The sequence below is a fragment of the Anopheles merus genome, chromosome 2R (assembly GCF_017562075.2).
Source record: "Anopheles merus strain MAF chromosome 2R, AmerM5.1, whole genome shotgun sequence".
Classification (NCBI taxonomy): domain Eukaryota; kingdom Metazoa; phylum Arthropoda; class Insecta; order Diptera; family Culicidae; genus Anopheles; species Anopheles merus.
The window spans coordinates 60,507,372-60,522,167 of NC_054082.1; the positions used below are offsets into that span (position 1 = coordinate 60,507,372).

Genomic DNA, 14,796 nt, shown 5'->3' on the forward strand with positions numbered 1-14,796 from the left:
CTCACTCAGCGGTATGAAGACAAAAGAGTGGTTGTGGATAAGCACATTGAAAACCTTTTCAGTTTGCCCAAGATCAACCAGAACCCCGCTTCGAGCCTTCGTAAAGTGATTGACACCTGCACTGAAAACGTTGAGGCGTTGAAGAATCAGAACCTTCCGGTAGATGGTCTGGGTGAGCAAATGTTGGTCATCCTTATAGCTGGTAAGTTCGACAAGAAGTTGTGAGTGGCTTGGGAGATGAAACAAAGGAAGAACTTACTTTCTTCCTACGTCACTATGATAGAGTTTTTGGAGGAGCAGTGTCGAATTTCTGAGAAGCTCGATACCAGCGTGAAAACATTGACGGAAAGTACGAAGCCGAAATCAGTGGCAATGAGCCTGGTAGTGAGTGAACCGTCAGTGAAGTGTCCAGTATGCAGTGCTGCTCATGAACTCCGAGCTTGTGAACTTTTTAGGGCTAAAGGTGTTAATGAAAAGTTCGAGATTGCAAAACGGTGCGGTGTTTGCTTCAATTGTCTCTACAAAGGCCATCAATTGCGAGCATGTTTATCCGGTTCTTGCCGTCGTTGCGGCAAGAAACATCATAGCTTACTCCATGAAGATCCCTCAAGTCAGGTCGCAACCAACGTAGGTCAAACGAGACCTAGTGAATCAGTGATAGAAGAATCCCATTCAGCCAACGTACAAGCCGAAACACCGGCAATCCTGTGCGCGAGTGACGCAGAACCGGAGAAGCAGACCGTCCTTTCGGCTGCTATTGTTTTAGTGGATGGTTTGTGCGACTCTCCCTACCCTTGTAGAGTGGTATTAGACTCTGCATCGCAGATAAACTTCGTCACCGAGCGATTCGCAAACCTTCTCTCCCTTAAGACAAAACCCGCTGACGTCACGGTCAGTGGTCTGAACGGCAATAGAACTCGTCTTTGCCGTAAACTGCGAACGACGATCGGGTCTCGTGCCAGCGACTTTACAGCTGAGTTAGAATTCCTGGAACACCACGAATCACTGGAGAACTTCCGACGAAGTCTTTCGACGTATCACAGTGGCTCATTTCGAACGAACAGGTGCTGGCCGACCCTACCTTCAACAGAAGAGGACCTGTCGATATGCTGATTGGAGCTGGAAGTTTTTGGAACCTGATGCTTGACGGCCGATGTGAACTCGGCCCGAACCGACCTGTGCTGCGATACACAAAGCTGGGTTGGACCGCTGGAGATGTGATCGCGAGCGTCACGACGGTCGTTGCGCGTACACTTTGCCAAACTTCTGACGATGAGCCGCTCATCGAACTGCTGAGGAACTTCTACAAAGTAGAATCCTATGACGAGCTCCGCCCTTCTCCGAAGGCGGATGACGAAGTGTGCCTTGAACACTTCCGGCGTACATACGAGCGAACTGAGGAGGGACGGTATGTAGTACGACATCCGTTCAACGAACGTAAACGCGAGCTTGGCAGCTCGCGAGACAAAGCGCTGCGACGTGTTCTGGCTCTGGAGCGAAAACTTGACAAGCAGCCGGACTTAAAGGAGCAATATTCGCGAAACTCCGAATGACGACCCAGGATCGGTGTTTTATCTACCGCACCACTGCGTGCTGTGGCCTACGAGCACGACAACCAAGCTGCGAGTCGTGTTTGATGGATCCGCGAAGACGTCAACCGGCGTCTCGATCAACGACGTTTTGATGACTGGACCGACGGTTCAGAACGATCTTACTGCAATTTTGCTTCGTTTCAAAGGATTTCAGTACGTCTTCACACTCGACATTCCGAAGATGTTTCGTCAAGTGGTGATCCATCCGGATGACACAAGGTATCAGTTTATCTTTTGGAGGTACAACCAGAACGACCCACTTACAGTGCGAGAGCTGCTGACAGTTACATATGGCTTGGGACCTTCCCCGTTTTAAGCAACCATGGTTCTAAAGCAAGCTGCAGAAGATCATCACGATGAGTTCCCAAGGGCTGCAGAAGTGGTCAATATGGAGACATACATGGATGATATCCTGACTGGTGCCGATACTCTTGCTGAGGCTTGCCAACTACAGCGAGATGTGACAGGACTACTAGCGAAAGTCTGCTTCAGCGCTCACAACTGGTGTGCCAATCATTCAGATATCGTTTTAGGTGTAGCTGAAGAACAACGAGGAGACACTTTCGAGGTTACGGACGACACCTCGAAGACCATCGTTAAGACACTGGGCGTGACATGAAACCCGTTGGAGGACTGGTTCTCGGTGTCCGTTCCTGACTTTGACAACCCAGAAGGAATGACTCGAAGGAAGCTTCTGAGTCAACTGGCCAAAATCTTCGACCCACTTGGATTATTTGGCCCAGTAATCACCTACGCTAAGCTGATCTTGCGAGAAGTAGGTGAACTACAAATCGATTGGGACGACTCCATCCCAACCGAAGTCGACGAGAAGTGGCGAAACTTTCGGACCGCGATGACATCACTGAGGGAAATCCAAGTTCCGAGATGGATTTCCTGGAAGGGTGTGTTCCAGCTGAGACTACAAGGGTTCGCTGACGCATCCGACCAAGCCTAAGGTGCCTGCTTGTATTTGCAGGGCACTTTCACCGACGAGGAGTCCAAGATGCAGCTTGTTTGTAGCAAGTCTCGGATCCTATCGAGAAAACGATGTCCGAAGGAGAAGGTCATCACGACCCCTCGAACCAAACTGTTAGCGGCACAGTTACTGGTCCGAATGGTCGTGAAGTTCTTGAACGCTACGGAGCTTAAGTTTGAATCAGTACATCTTTGGAGCGACTCAAAAATCGTCTTGGCTTGGGTCAAGATAGCACCAGAACTACTGCAGACGTATCAAATCGGGTAAGCGAGATCCAGCAGCTTAGCAAATCTTTCCACTAGCATTACATTTCCACACATGACAACCCGGCCGATTTGATTTCACGTGGAGTTACACCGAGGAAATTGATTAGTTCAACTATTTGGTGGCGGTCCCAACCAACACTGCACCTTATCGAGGATGAGGACGAAGTGGAAATTCCGGATAATGAGCTGCCGGAAATGCGAGCTGGAGTGGCTTTAGCCATGACTGTTCCGATCGAACGTTTTCCGATCTTTGACAGGCTGAGCAGTTACAGATTGTAAGGAGTATGGCCTACTTGGTGCGACTAGCTAGGTTCATCAAGTCATGCAAAAGCGAGGTGGTAAAGGGCCGACTGACAGCGAAGGAAGTGCGTACAGCGACGCTCTTAATAGTACGGTTGGTTCAACGCGAGACTTTCCAGCCCGAAATCATCGCACTTATGGACGGTGCGAATACAAAACATCGACTTAATGGACTATAAGCGTTTTTGGATCCTGACGATGGGATCATACGAGTTGGAGGCAGAATCAAGCGAGCCTTCATACCTTACGACAGTCGATATCAGATGCTGTTGCCGGCTAAGCATCCAATCACTGAAGCTCTCGTTCGCGAACTACACATCGACATCCTACACATCGGGCAAAGAGGTTTGCTTGCAGTTGTACGTCAACGGTACTGGCCACTGAATGTGAAGAATACTATTCGAAAGGTGATACGGCAGTGCATCGTGTGCTTCAAGGCATACCCGTTGAAGACGACGCAACTGATGGGTGACCTACCGTCGTATCGCGTCCAGCCAGCCCCCGTCTTTTCGAATACCGGTGTAGACTACGCCGGTCCCTTCTGGATAAAATTAACGACTTCTCGCAAACCACAAATCACCAAGGCGTACGTGTACATGTTTGTGTGTTTGCAGACTCGGGCGGTTCACTTGGAATTTGTTTCAGACTTGACAACAGACGCCTTTCTTGCGAGTTTGCGACGGTTCATCAGTCAACGCGGATGCCCAAAAACGATACGCTCTGACAACGTGACTAATTTCGTCGGAGCTAAAACCGAGCTACATGAGCTTTGGCGTATGTTCCAGAACGATTGCGCTACGAAAAAGATCACCAACTATTGCGTCGACAAGAGCATTGATTGGTCGTTCATACCACCGCGAAGCCCGCACTTTGGCGGCATTTGGGAGGCTGGCGTGAAGCAGGTAATCAAATACCGCCTAAAACGTATTGTTGGCGATAGGAAGCTGTCCTATGAGGAGCTTTACACGACATTGACCCAGATAGAAGCGGTACTAAACTCTCGTCCCTTGGTACGGAGTTCAGATGACCCATCCGACTACACTGCGATCACGCCTGCACATTTTCTGATCGGACGTGATATGAAGACAGTTTCTGAACCTGACTACTCTGCCTTGAAGGGAAATCATCTCTCACGATGGCAGTTAGTGCAGTCCATGCTGCAACACTTCTGGAAACGATGGACCGCCGAGTGTCTGCCGGAGCTGCAGAATCTACCGAAATGGCTGAAGTGGAAGGTGATTAAAGTAGGATCACTTGTGCTACTAGCTGACCAGAATGCGCCACTACTGCAGTGGCCACTTGCCAGAATCATTGCCGCACACCCTGGAGACGATGATACAATTCGTGTCATTACCGTTAAGACAGCGTATGGAGCGGAATTCAAGCGTGCGGTAACTGAGGTCTGTTTTCTACCGTTAGACGAAGATGAAGATTGAAATGATATTTCAACGCCGGGGAGGATGTTGTGCGAGTTGCACATAGCGTTTGCTGTTTGGGCAAACTGACATATGTCACAGGGATTGGATTTGTCGCTTGGGTTTGCATTTTTTGTGACAGAAGAATTCGGAGTGCGACACGCACACATTGAAGTGATAATAAATGAACTATAGTCTTGCATGCGATATCAACGAAGAAAGATCGTCTTGTCCGTGAGGGCTTCCGATTTATGGTGAAAGAAAACTATTACCCCACCTCCTGAAGTTACAGTCCACCGCTAGAGACACAACAGGTAGTATGTGTGAAACGTATCGCTCGTGCTCTACCATCCCAAGCTTTCGCAGCAACAATCTTACACGCATGGCATCATCCAGCTCTGTCGTCCACAAACAAACTTCCGCAGCGTGTAAACCATCCGGCAAAAAATACGCGATCATCCGGATTGTAACAGAACTCTTGCACGTCCTCGCTAACGCTTCAATAACACTCTCCGATCCTGTCGGTTGCGGAAACCTTATAGTAGCGAATACTTTTGTCATGAGCTGCTGTTGCTGTTGTTAAAACGCTTGCTGTTGCTGGTGTAGAGAATCTTGTTGTTGCCGAAATATATCCTGAATCCAGTTGGCATTAAAGCTTTCTTGCTGCTACTCGACATGGCCGTCGTGCGATGGCCGGCCGTTCTCCATTAAGCTAAATGCAGCACAACACGTAGAGATGAATTAACACGGCTTTGCAGCACAACACGTTGTTCCCGTGTTTCCTTTATCCTGGTCGCCACTTTTGTTTTGTTAAAATGGTATGGATTTATTATCTACAATGTAATATAATATATAGATTAGTACACTTATAGAACAATAACAACGGGATTGCAATACGTCCGTCGTACGAGCCTTTCAAGAGCGAAGAGGCCTTAACTTGTCACTCTCTCGCTGATTTGCGAATATCATCGGGAGTGATCGGCTTATCTGTCTACCGATCGGCAATCGCGACACAGGGTGCTCCCAACATTTATATTAAATACTTGCTTATGTCATTAACGGGCGAGGCGTGTGTCGTGATCGTCGAATAAATTTTCCATTGAATTTGTAGAATATACAAAATCCCATCTGTATAATATGGCCACCTTGGCAGAGATCATACCTTTAGTTTAAGTACCGTATAAAGATATTACCGTCTCGCTCTAACAACCTTGACGTAAAATGTTAATGAACTGTCAAAAAATAAAATAAAGAAAAGCAAGGACCGTAAAGATATCAGGTCAAGTTATAAGCCCGTTTTGACAGCTAGGTGGAAGAAGAATCGACGAAGAAAACTGACAATTAGTTTTCCGAGTTTGGCGAGAGCTTCTTGTTCTCGAAGGAAAATTTCCATTTTAAATCACGGGCTGTGTTCTAATAAACTAAAATATTCACCCAAATTGATCTCCACCAAATATTGACCATGCAAAACGTAAACAATCCTTTAATACATATGCAAGCGGAAAACCATCTGTCAAAATCGGAGCCCAGGGGGGGGGATCGCCAAAACGGCTATAACTACACCTCATTATATATTCCACCTTGAAGAAAAGCTAATCTACATTGAAGATTCCGATAGAAAACACGAGTTTTTTAAGACTTATGTAATTTACGAATTATAGTTTTTTTATACCAATCCTTTTATTATTTGTTGTATCCGTTGTGATTTCCAGCACAAGACTGAATCCACGTTGTTCCGCGTTCTGTCGTTTCCCGATTCCCCTCTATTTTCGCCTGACATTGATTTTGAAAGTTCTGACATTTTCGCCTGATTTCAATTCGGTTATGATTTCCGTTGATATTTCTACCTTTGTCTTGTCGTCTTTTTGTATTATATTTTCTACCCTATCTTATTGCCTGCATCTTTCTTCACCACTACCTTAAATCACTAAATGTGATACATAACAGACTATTTGAACCTCTCTGGTATTCGAATGTCCCTTTTTGGGCGACTAAGAGCATCGCGTGTTGATGAGAACCTTGATGAGAACCAATCCAAGTTGGCGAACGTTCCCCTTCCGCTAGTCTAATATCCTCGTTATCTAAATCTTCGCAATTACTACGCTTAGCATCACGAACGTTTCTGGTCAGCTTCGCACCGGATCCACTTATGATTACAACTTTCGCTCCCTCTCTTGATAAAACTGTAAATCTTTCCTTCGAAAAAGTTGGATCGGTCTTAATATTTCGGTGCGCAGTTGCCAAAACGATATCCCCAGTCGCAATATTACTCTCTTTTGCTCCCCGATGTTTGTCTGCAAATTGTTTACTCGCCAATTTCGAAACCGCATCGTTTTCTCGTATATCGTCTCGATCTACCTTTTCTTTAGCAGTCCACAAACATGGAAAAGTCCCCCTGTAATGCCAACCGACTAAAACCTCAAATGGTGTCACCCCTAAGCGCGAATGGTGTTTCCGGGTGTTATGCGTGTAAACGTATTCGTCCAACCACACTCTTCAACTCTTTCCTTCTACTTTAGCTGCAGCCACTGCTTTAATAACGCCCTGATTCTGGCGTTCTATTGTTCCTTTTGATTGTGCGCTTAATGGAATTGATTTTCTTACTTTCACCCCTTTAGCTTCCCAGTATTCAGTAAACTCTTTATTTTGGAAGGGAGGACCGCTATCGCTTTGAATGATTAGGGGTAAACCCCAAATGGTGAATATTTTACATAGTGCTGCGTTTGTGGTCTTAGCATTTGTATGTCTCATATCTGATACATGAAGGTAGCGGGAATAAGTATCAACTACCAATAAGAATTCTCCCAAGCCGTGACCTTGTATTGATAAAAAATCTACCTGTAAGATTTCCCATGGTCCGTATAGTAATTTTCTACTGGAAAGAGGGATGGGAGGGTTTCTCCTTGAAATCATGAGACAGGTTTCACAATTACCTACGAATTGTGCAGCTTCCTTTGACATGTTTGGCCACCAGAAGAATTCCCGAAGAATTCTCTTCGTGGCTCCGTGACCACAATGAGCTGCCTCTAGTGCTCTACTACGAAGATTTATAGGTAAGATTATTAGGTCGTCTTTGAATATTAGTGGTCCTGGAGTTCTTAAACTTTTAGCCTCCGACTCATAACGTCGTAGACTATTCATCCATTTTCCGGTTTGTATTCCTAGCCTTAATGCTCACAGTTCCTCGTCCAATTCGGATGACACTTGTATTTCACTCCAAGATATATTCATATCGCCTGCATCTAGTGAATACAGTAAATGTTTGTCATTGTCGTCATCGAATGCATCATTTTCTTGAGATGAACGAATTAACCTGGAAAGTGCATCTATGACATTTAAATGCCCCAGGACTCTAGCGATTCTGTATGGTAATAATCGAAGTGCCCCAGCTCTCTTGACATAGCTCTTTTGCCTGTACGTTGAAGGCCACAAAATATAAATTCATTCGCTTCAGAATTGGTTCTTATAATGAAGAATTTGTTGATTAAGTAGTAGCTGAACCTTTCTACACTCCAGACAACTGCCAACACCTCTTCTTGAGTGTGAGGATATTTCTGTTCAGTAGATGTCAGAGACTTTGAAGCGCAGGCTATGATTCGTGGTTTACCTGTCTTATTGAATTGTACAAGGACTGCACCTAGTCCCGTAGGTGATGCATCAACGCATAATTCCGTAACGTCTTCACAGTCAAAATATCCCAGTCTGGTAATTGCATTAAGCGCTTCGTTCGTTAAGAACAGACATTCTTCTTTTTCTGCCCCTGTCCAGTAAAAGTTGTTAGCTCTAGCTAGCATTCGAAGTTTTTCTGTATTTTCTACTCGATTAGGAATAAAGCGCTCGGTGAAATTCATCAGCCCTAGGAAGCTTTTCACCTCTGATAATGATTCTGGTCTTCTGATGTTTTGAATCGCTTGTCTTTTGTCATCTTCTACTCTCCACCCGTCGCCCGAGAGATTGAATCCAAAGGAATTTAACAGTACCTATTCCAAAAACGCATTTACTGGCATTAAGACGCACATTATGTTCACGGAATCGTAATAGTGTGGCGTGTAGATTTCTATCATGTTCTTCCTTCGTGTTTCCATAGATCAAAATGTCATCCAAGTAGTTTATATCTCCTGTGCACCCAGCTAGCACAACGGTTTGCAACAACTCCTGAAATATATCAGGAGAGTTACACAGTCCAAAGGGTAGCCTTTTGAAACGATAAGTACCAGTTCCAGCGATAAAGTTTGTTAAGTGTCGGCACATTTCATGAAGCTCGACATGGAAAAATGCATTGGTTAAATAAATTGTGAAGAAAATTGAAGCTCCGTTTAGTTTGCAACGGATCGCTTCTAACGTTGGCATTTTGAGTGGGGTTCTAATTATGCATCTATTAGGCCCTCTAAGGTCGACGACGAGGCGGATGTCATTTTTGCCTTTTGAAATAACCAAAAGTGATGAACAGAATGATTTATCCATTTGCTACAGAGCAGGTTCTATTATTCCTGACGACAGTAGTTCGTTCAATCGTCTATCGGTCTCGTTTCAAAATGCTGATGGTATGCATGTGAAAATGTTTCTTGACGGAGGTAAGCTTTTGTCATAGGTAAGCATTACTGGAGCGACGTTAAACTTTGGGAACTCTCCGGATGCCGAGAGAACAAAAATTTCCCCTGGATAAAGTCGATTGCTATTTTCCAACGAAGAATTCCTTACCGGGACTTCCATTCCAAGTTGAAGAATACTGTATCTTATAGCTGTGTTCCAACCGAGTAATGCTCTTGCTTTTTTGATGACGTAAAACTTTTCCCAAAATCGTGGTCGTTCCTCAGAAATATACAGCTCAGCCACGAAGGATGCCACCACTGGGATTTCGTTTGTTACCCCATATGCTCTCAAAGGTCGATCGGTTCCGTTCCTTACATTGAAGATTTGCATTGTTCCGGAGTTAAGTTCTTTTAATTTTTTGAAACTATTTTCGTCGATCGTGTTTACATCAGCTCCCAAATCAATCATGAAATTTACCAAAATCCCTGCAACGCACCCAATAATGATACCTTCATCATTTGTACTCTTGATAATTGAACGAACCATAATACAATCATTTTCCGAAGTATCGTCCGAACGATCGGTTGTTTGAAAGGTATTATTCTTAATCGTAGTTTGTATTTCATTCTTAAAATAATTATAGTTTAGAAACCGTGAATATGCATATATTAATACATCTATCTTCTATGCAATAATCTAAAGAGAACAATTATCTTCATGGCCTTAAGTCAATAACAATTCATTTATTTCCCTACACTTGATTTAATAACTGTTACCCATACATGGACAATTAATGATGAAAAATAGGATATATTCCTTTTAGCTCCGTGAATATGAAAGATTAGCCATATGTGTTCTTCACATGTCTTTCCAAAAAAACATTTATATTCTGAGTCGCTTGTGGTAAATCGTAAATTAAGAAAATGTAATAAGTAACTTTGGAAAAAATATGGCTATTTATCAAACACTATTCAAAGTTCTAAAGTTTATTGGAAAATTGTGTGTCACTTACAGCTTCCTTTTCGCAGCTCGACTCTTCTGTATGATCCCTGTCTGTAATAGCTGCGATTTTCCGTGACTTTGCCAGATGTGGAGAGACACGTTCCAGCCAAAACCAAAACAACCCGTGCCGCATCTGACGTGTGTTTTCGAAGACGACAATTGTGAAATTGAAATGGACAGTGTACCAAAAACGGCTTGGCTTGTTTGTAAGTGGTAGACAATCGTGTTTTTCAAATCGAGGATTGCTAGTTGACTGTGGACAGTTGTTAATTGGAATAGAAAACCCTGTATCTTAACCAGACAAATAATTATTATAAAATTTAAATCTGTACTCATATGGCAGAATGGGTTGGAAAGGATGTATTATAATATGTGAGTATGAACAACGAAAAATAAAATGTTTTTATTTTTTATGCCACGATATCCGCTTGATCTTGGCACTCGGCATGATTCCAATATTTAGCCATTCGATTCGTAGCATTCTGTTCCATTCGACAACCGTTTGAGTGCCGTGATTTTGTAAACGATTTATGTGAAGAAAAAAACTATTTGTTTTAAGTAGTAAGTGAAATTCAAATAATTAGTCAATCTCGTGATACAATCGTCAACTCGGACCACTCAATAACATCGGCATGGGTAAAAGCCTCGAATGGATCGCATACGCTGGGATGATTATCCTGCTATGGGCAATTGATAAGTTACTGATAGCCAAGCCTATTAGTGGTACAGAAAGGCTTTGATCGAAAATGTTCGTCGCATCTAAAAAGTTAAAAAGAAGTCGCATCTAAAAAGTTTAATGCTAGATAATTAATACATGCTTTATATTAGCACATCTGGTACAGCTTACTGGACATAGGTTGAACCCATCTAGATTTGGTGATTTCAGAATGATGATTTAAGGAACGCCTTTTCATATCCTGTATCAAGTAACAACGCCCCCCCCCCCCCGCGGATGACAGTTTGGATTCTAAGCTCTGGGTCGGTTCTTGTGCACACTAGGTTCACGTTGCGTTCTTTTTGAAAAATGAACTAGTTCCGTTCCGTTCCTTTTTTTAACAAAATTCCCAACACTAGTTTATATCAGCTTCGCTTTCCTCTCAGGGAATATCTCGGAAGGAATCAATCGAGATTCTCTTATTCGTTTTGCACTCGGAGAATATTTGATACATCTCTCAAGATTGATCGCTTATGATTTATGCCAAGAGTCGATATTTGACGTTATTCTTTGTTTCATTATTGCTGCAATGAAATCCCTTAACAAACACGCAACACACAAACACACTTGCACCTGAACAAGGCAATATCTTAAAACACCTCTTGCGTGCACCATAATACACTCTGGCCGATCAAGGCTTTCTTTGTAGCTTCACTTACCGACTTGCGCCATTGTCGTGATCATCGAATGAATTTTCCACTGAATTATAGTTTTTTTATACCAATCCTTTTATTATGTGTTGTATCCGTTGTGAGTTCCACCACAAGACTGAATCCACGTTGTTCCGCGTCCTGTCGTTTCCCGATTCCCCTCTATTTTCGCCTGATATTGGTTTTGACAGTTCTGACATTTTCGCCTGATTTCAATTCGGTTATGATTTCCGTTGATATTTCTACCTTTGTCTCGTCGTCTTTTTGTATTATATTTTCTACCCTATCTTTTTCCCAACAGCGTGGTGATTATTTGGAGTAGAAATGTTGTGTGTCAGAGCTTATGTTTTTATGCAATTGATTTTGCTTTTGGTTTTGTTTACATTTCCTACAATATGTATCAAACATTATTGCTGAAATGCTGGTATTAAAAGAGTCGCCTTAGAAAAATTATTATGCGAAAAAATTTTATCATTTTTTTGCATCACTAACAGTTATGTTGCTGTCTGGTTTACTCAATCCTTGATGTATAGTTTTTATTATTGGTGTTACCTAATTTGGAATCGCATGTATCAATGAGTTGAATACAACCCATTGGAATTGCTAGTTACCAGCCTTGCATCACGAACCATCGCATTCATTGTTTTATAAATTTTTTCGTATTCATCATTGTACAGGAAATTTTTAGTATGTTGTGTATTACATAAAAACAGCATACTTTAAGCAAAACCCAACACTTTTGTAGTTCTGAACACACAGATAGAATAGTTTTTATTCACGCTATAAATTTTGCGTAATGTTCTACGTAGGCATGCCGACCTATTTGGTATTGGTACTAACCAGTCAGTTTTCCGAGTTGAAGTTGATATGCGATTTCATGGAACTTCACATGTTAAGAAAGCATACATAAATAACCACCTCCGCTAAGCTCAAGGCAACCACGGCTCTGGAGTCGGTTATAACGCAGAACACCAAAGCAATCTCTGTTCAATGAAATATCAAACGGAAAAAATGTGCTGGGAAATGGGGAAGTTACTTAAGTTAAATGGCAGTCCCATGGTACACTTGTCAACTCGTACGACTTTACAACATGCCCGTCTTGGGTTTAAGCCTGGAATGGACTGATACCGTAGTAAGGACTGTATTAGAAACCTATATATTTAGGCCGATATGTCCTCGTATGACGAAAACGTTAAATATAAGAAGAAGAAGAAGAAGACTGAAGTTTTAGTAAAATATTAAAAGAAGTGAAACTCTATTTAATAACTCGGCCTGTAGTGTTAGGAAGCGTAACGATCGACAATGTTAAAATATATTGTCCGCAGCAGCACATCCATTCTTTTGAGGAGTCGTACGTCTAAATAGCCGTGTAAATCAACTGTAAAAGGTGCAAGTGAAGCGTTACGCTCACGCTGTAAAGCTCAAAACTAGAATAAGGCGTAGCGGCGCGTTAGTGATCGCGCGGAGGACAACGCTATGACCGACGAAAAATTGTCAATTCCCGCTGCGCTAAGCGACAGAAGAACTCATTGCCTTTCGCGCATTTTCTCGTGCCTTCTTTTCCCTCCAACGGCAAATTTGTCAAGCAGCTTGTCGAGCTACCCTTCCCTTGCTCCACCTCATACCCCTCGCCAGAGCACTCTGTCGAACGTATGGAGGTGTTAGTGCGCCAGACGGCCAATCGCTGTTAGCTGTCTAAAAGCTGCAATGTAAAAATGACTACGGAATTGCTAGCTCACGCTGGAGGGTTTGCTGTGCAACTCGCAGAACCCTAATTCGCATTAACACGTTCAGCCCGGCGCTGATTTTCATGAGCTTTCCGTTTCACCGGCATCTAGAACGGAAGCTGATTGTGAAACCGGTATACTGGAAAGTCCACTGGCAGTCCCCGGGGGCCTGCAATGGAACTGATAGTGCTAAACATTAAGCATAACTTTGTTACATAAAGCTTTTGCTTTTGTATGGTGTAGATTACACAGGTATGCTGAGCCGTCTGCGCATGGGTGTGAGTGTGCGTGTGTGTGCAAAACTGTCGCCGCATGTATGCTCCCGGAGTGTTATGATCGATCAAAGGAAGGTGTTCATGACAGTGGCGGATTAGGGGAAACGGGGGACCTAGGCGGAAAGACGAGTTCAGGCCTCTGTAAGTGGTAACTGATGATCGGGAGGAGGGGGTTCTGAATTGAACTGATTGAACAGTATACTTAAATTCCCGGTGGCGAGGGGGGGGGGGGTGGCCAGATGCGCCATTTCGTGCGCAGGAAACTGCTCGAATTTACGCAGCGGGACCCAGTCAGACAGCTTTCTCAATTGACATTTTCGAGCACGAATTATCGGGAATTCCAGCAAATTCCCTTAAACTGAAGCCTTAAACTTCCGTTAAACTGAATCAGTTTGAGGGAATTTAGGAAAAGGCCTTGAAAATCAACTGTGATGCGGCTTTTTCGTTGTTTTCTTCTAGATTTGCTCGGAAATGATGTTTCCTATCGTTATAGTTGGTCGTTACATCACAAAAAATAACGTCATACAAAATTCGATTTTGTTTCTCATGAAAAATCAAAGCTACGAATTTAAAATGAGCTCGACGGCATAGTCCATCGATAGAGGAAAGTCTAATTTACGAACACGCCAGCGCTTTCAACACACTTTATCACACACAAATCCACAATTTCAGGCGTATCGAGTCCTAATCAAGCAGATATGGAAAAACAATTTAGCGCAAATGTCACTTGGGTTCTGTTAATTTACCCATTCGAGCAGTTTTGTGTCTGCCATAACAGTTATTTAAGAATAACTTAGCGGTACGAAGTGTTGTCGTTTGTTGTCAGTGAAAAGATGAATAAGAACAAACATAGTATTGTTTTAATGATCTTTTAGTAGAAGAAGACGTCGGCGGTGTGTTCAAAACTGTAAAATGTAAAAAAACAGCCCAGAAATTGCGTTTATTAGTGCTATTTGTACATCACCTTCTCCATGTGAATAGGCTGTTCAAGTCGAGTTAGCTAAAAAAAACATTGTAATCGTTTCTATAAATTCAGAAAAATGATTGAATATAACCATTCAACTGTAATATAATATATTTCGTGTTATTTATTAACAGTTTGGCCGACAAAATAAAAATAAAATAAAAGAAAGAATTGAATCTATCAACACTGCTCGAATGGGTAAATTAGTGACTGCTAATTTACCATTAAATTACTCCTAAATTACATGCAATTTAGCGGTATGATAGCAGTTAATTAAGTCCGATTTGTCTGACTGGGCAATTGGAAAGAAGCAGAATAATGTCCGGTCATTCCTCCTCGAGGGAGAGGTCAAGTGGTGGCAGATTTGGAATACAAAGGGGA

The 14,796-nt window shown here is 42.9% G+C and overlaps 1 protein-coding gene across 1 annotated transcript; it reads left to right on the forward strand.

Moving 5' to 3' along the window:
• The first annotated feature begins 3,397 nt into the window (after positions 1-3,397).
• LOC121600678 lies at positions 3,398-4,570 on the forward strand. Its single transcript, XM_041929517.1, has one exon. It carries the CDS (start codon positions 3,398-3,400, stop codon positions 4,568-4,570), a length of 1,173 nt encoding a protein of 390 aa, XP_041785451.1.
• The last annotated feature ends 10,226 nt before the right edge of the window (positions 4,571-14,796 follow it).

Excerpts from the sequence above, each read along its gene's own strand:
- LOC121600678 (XM_041929517.1), top strand. The coding sequence starts at position 3,398 with ATGCTGTTGCCGGCTAAGCATCCAATCACTGAAGCTCTCGTTCGCGAA.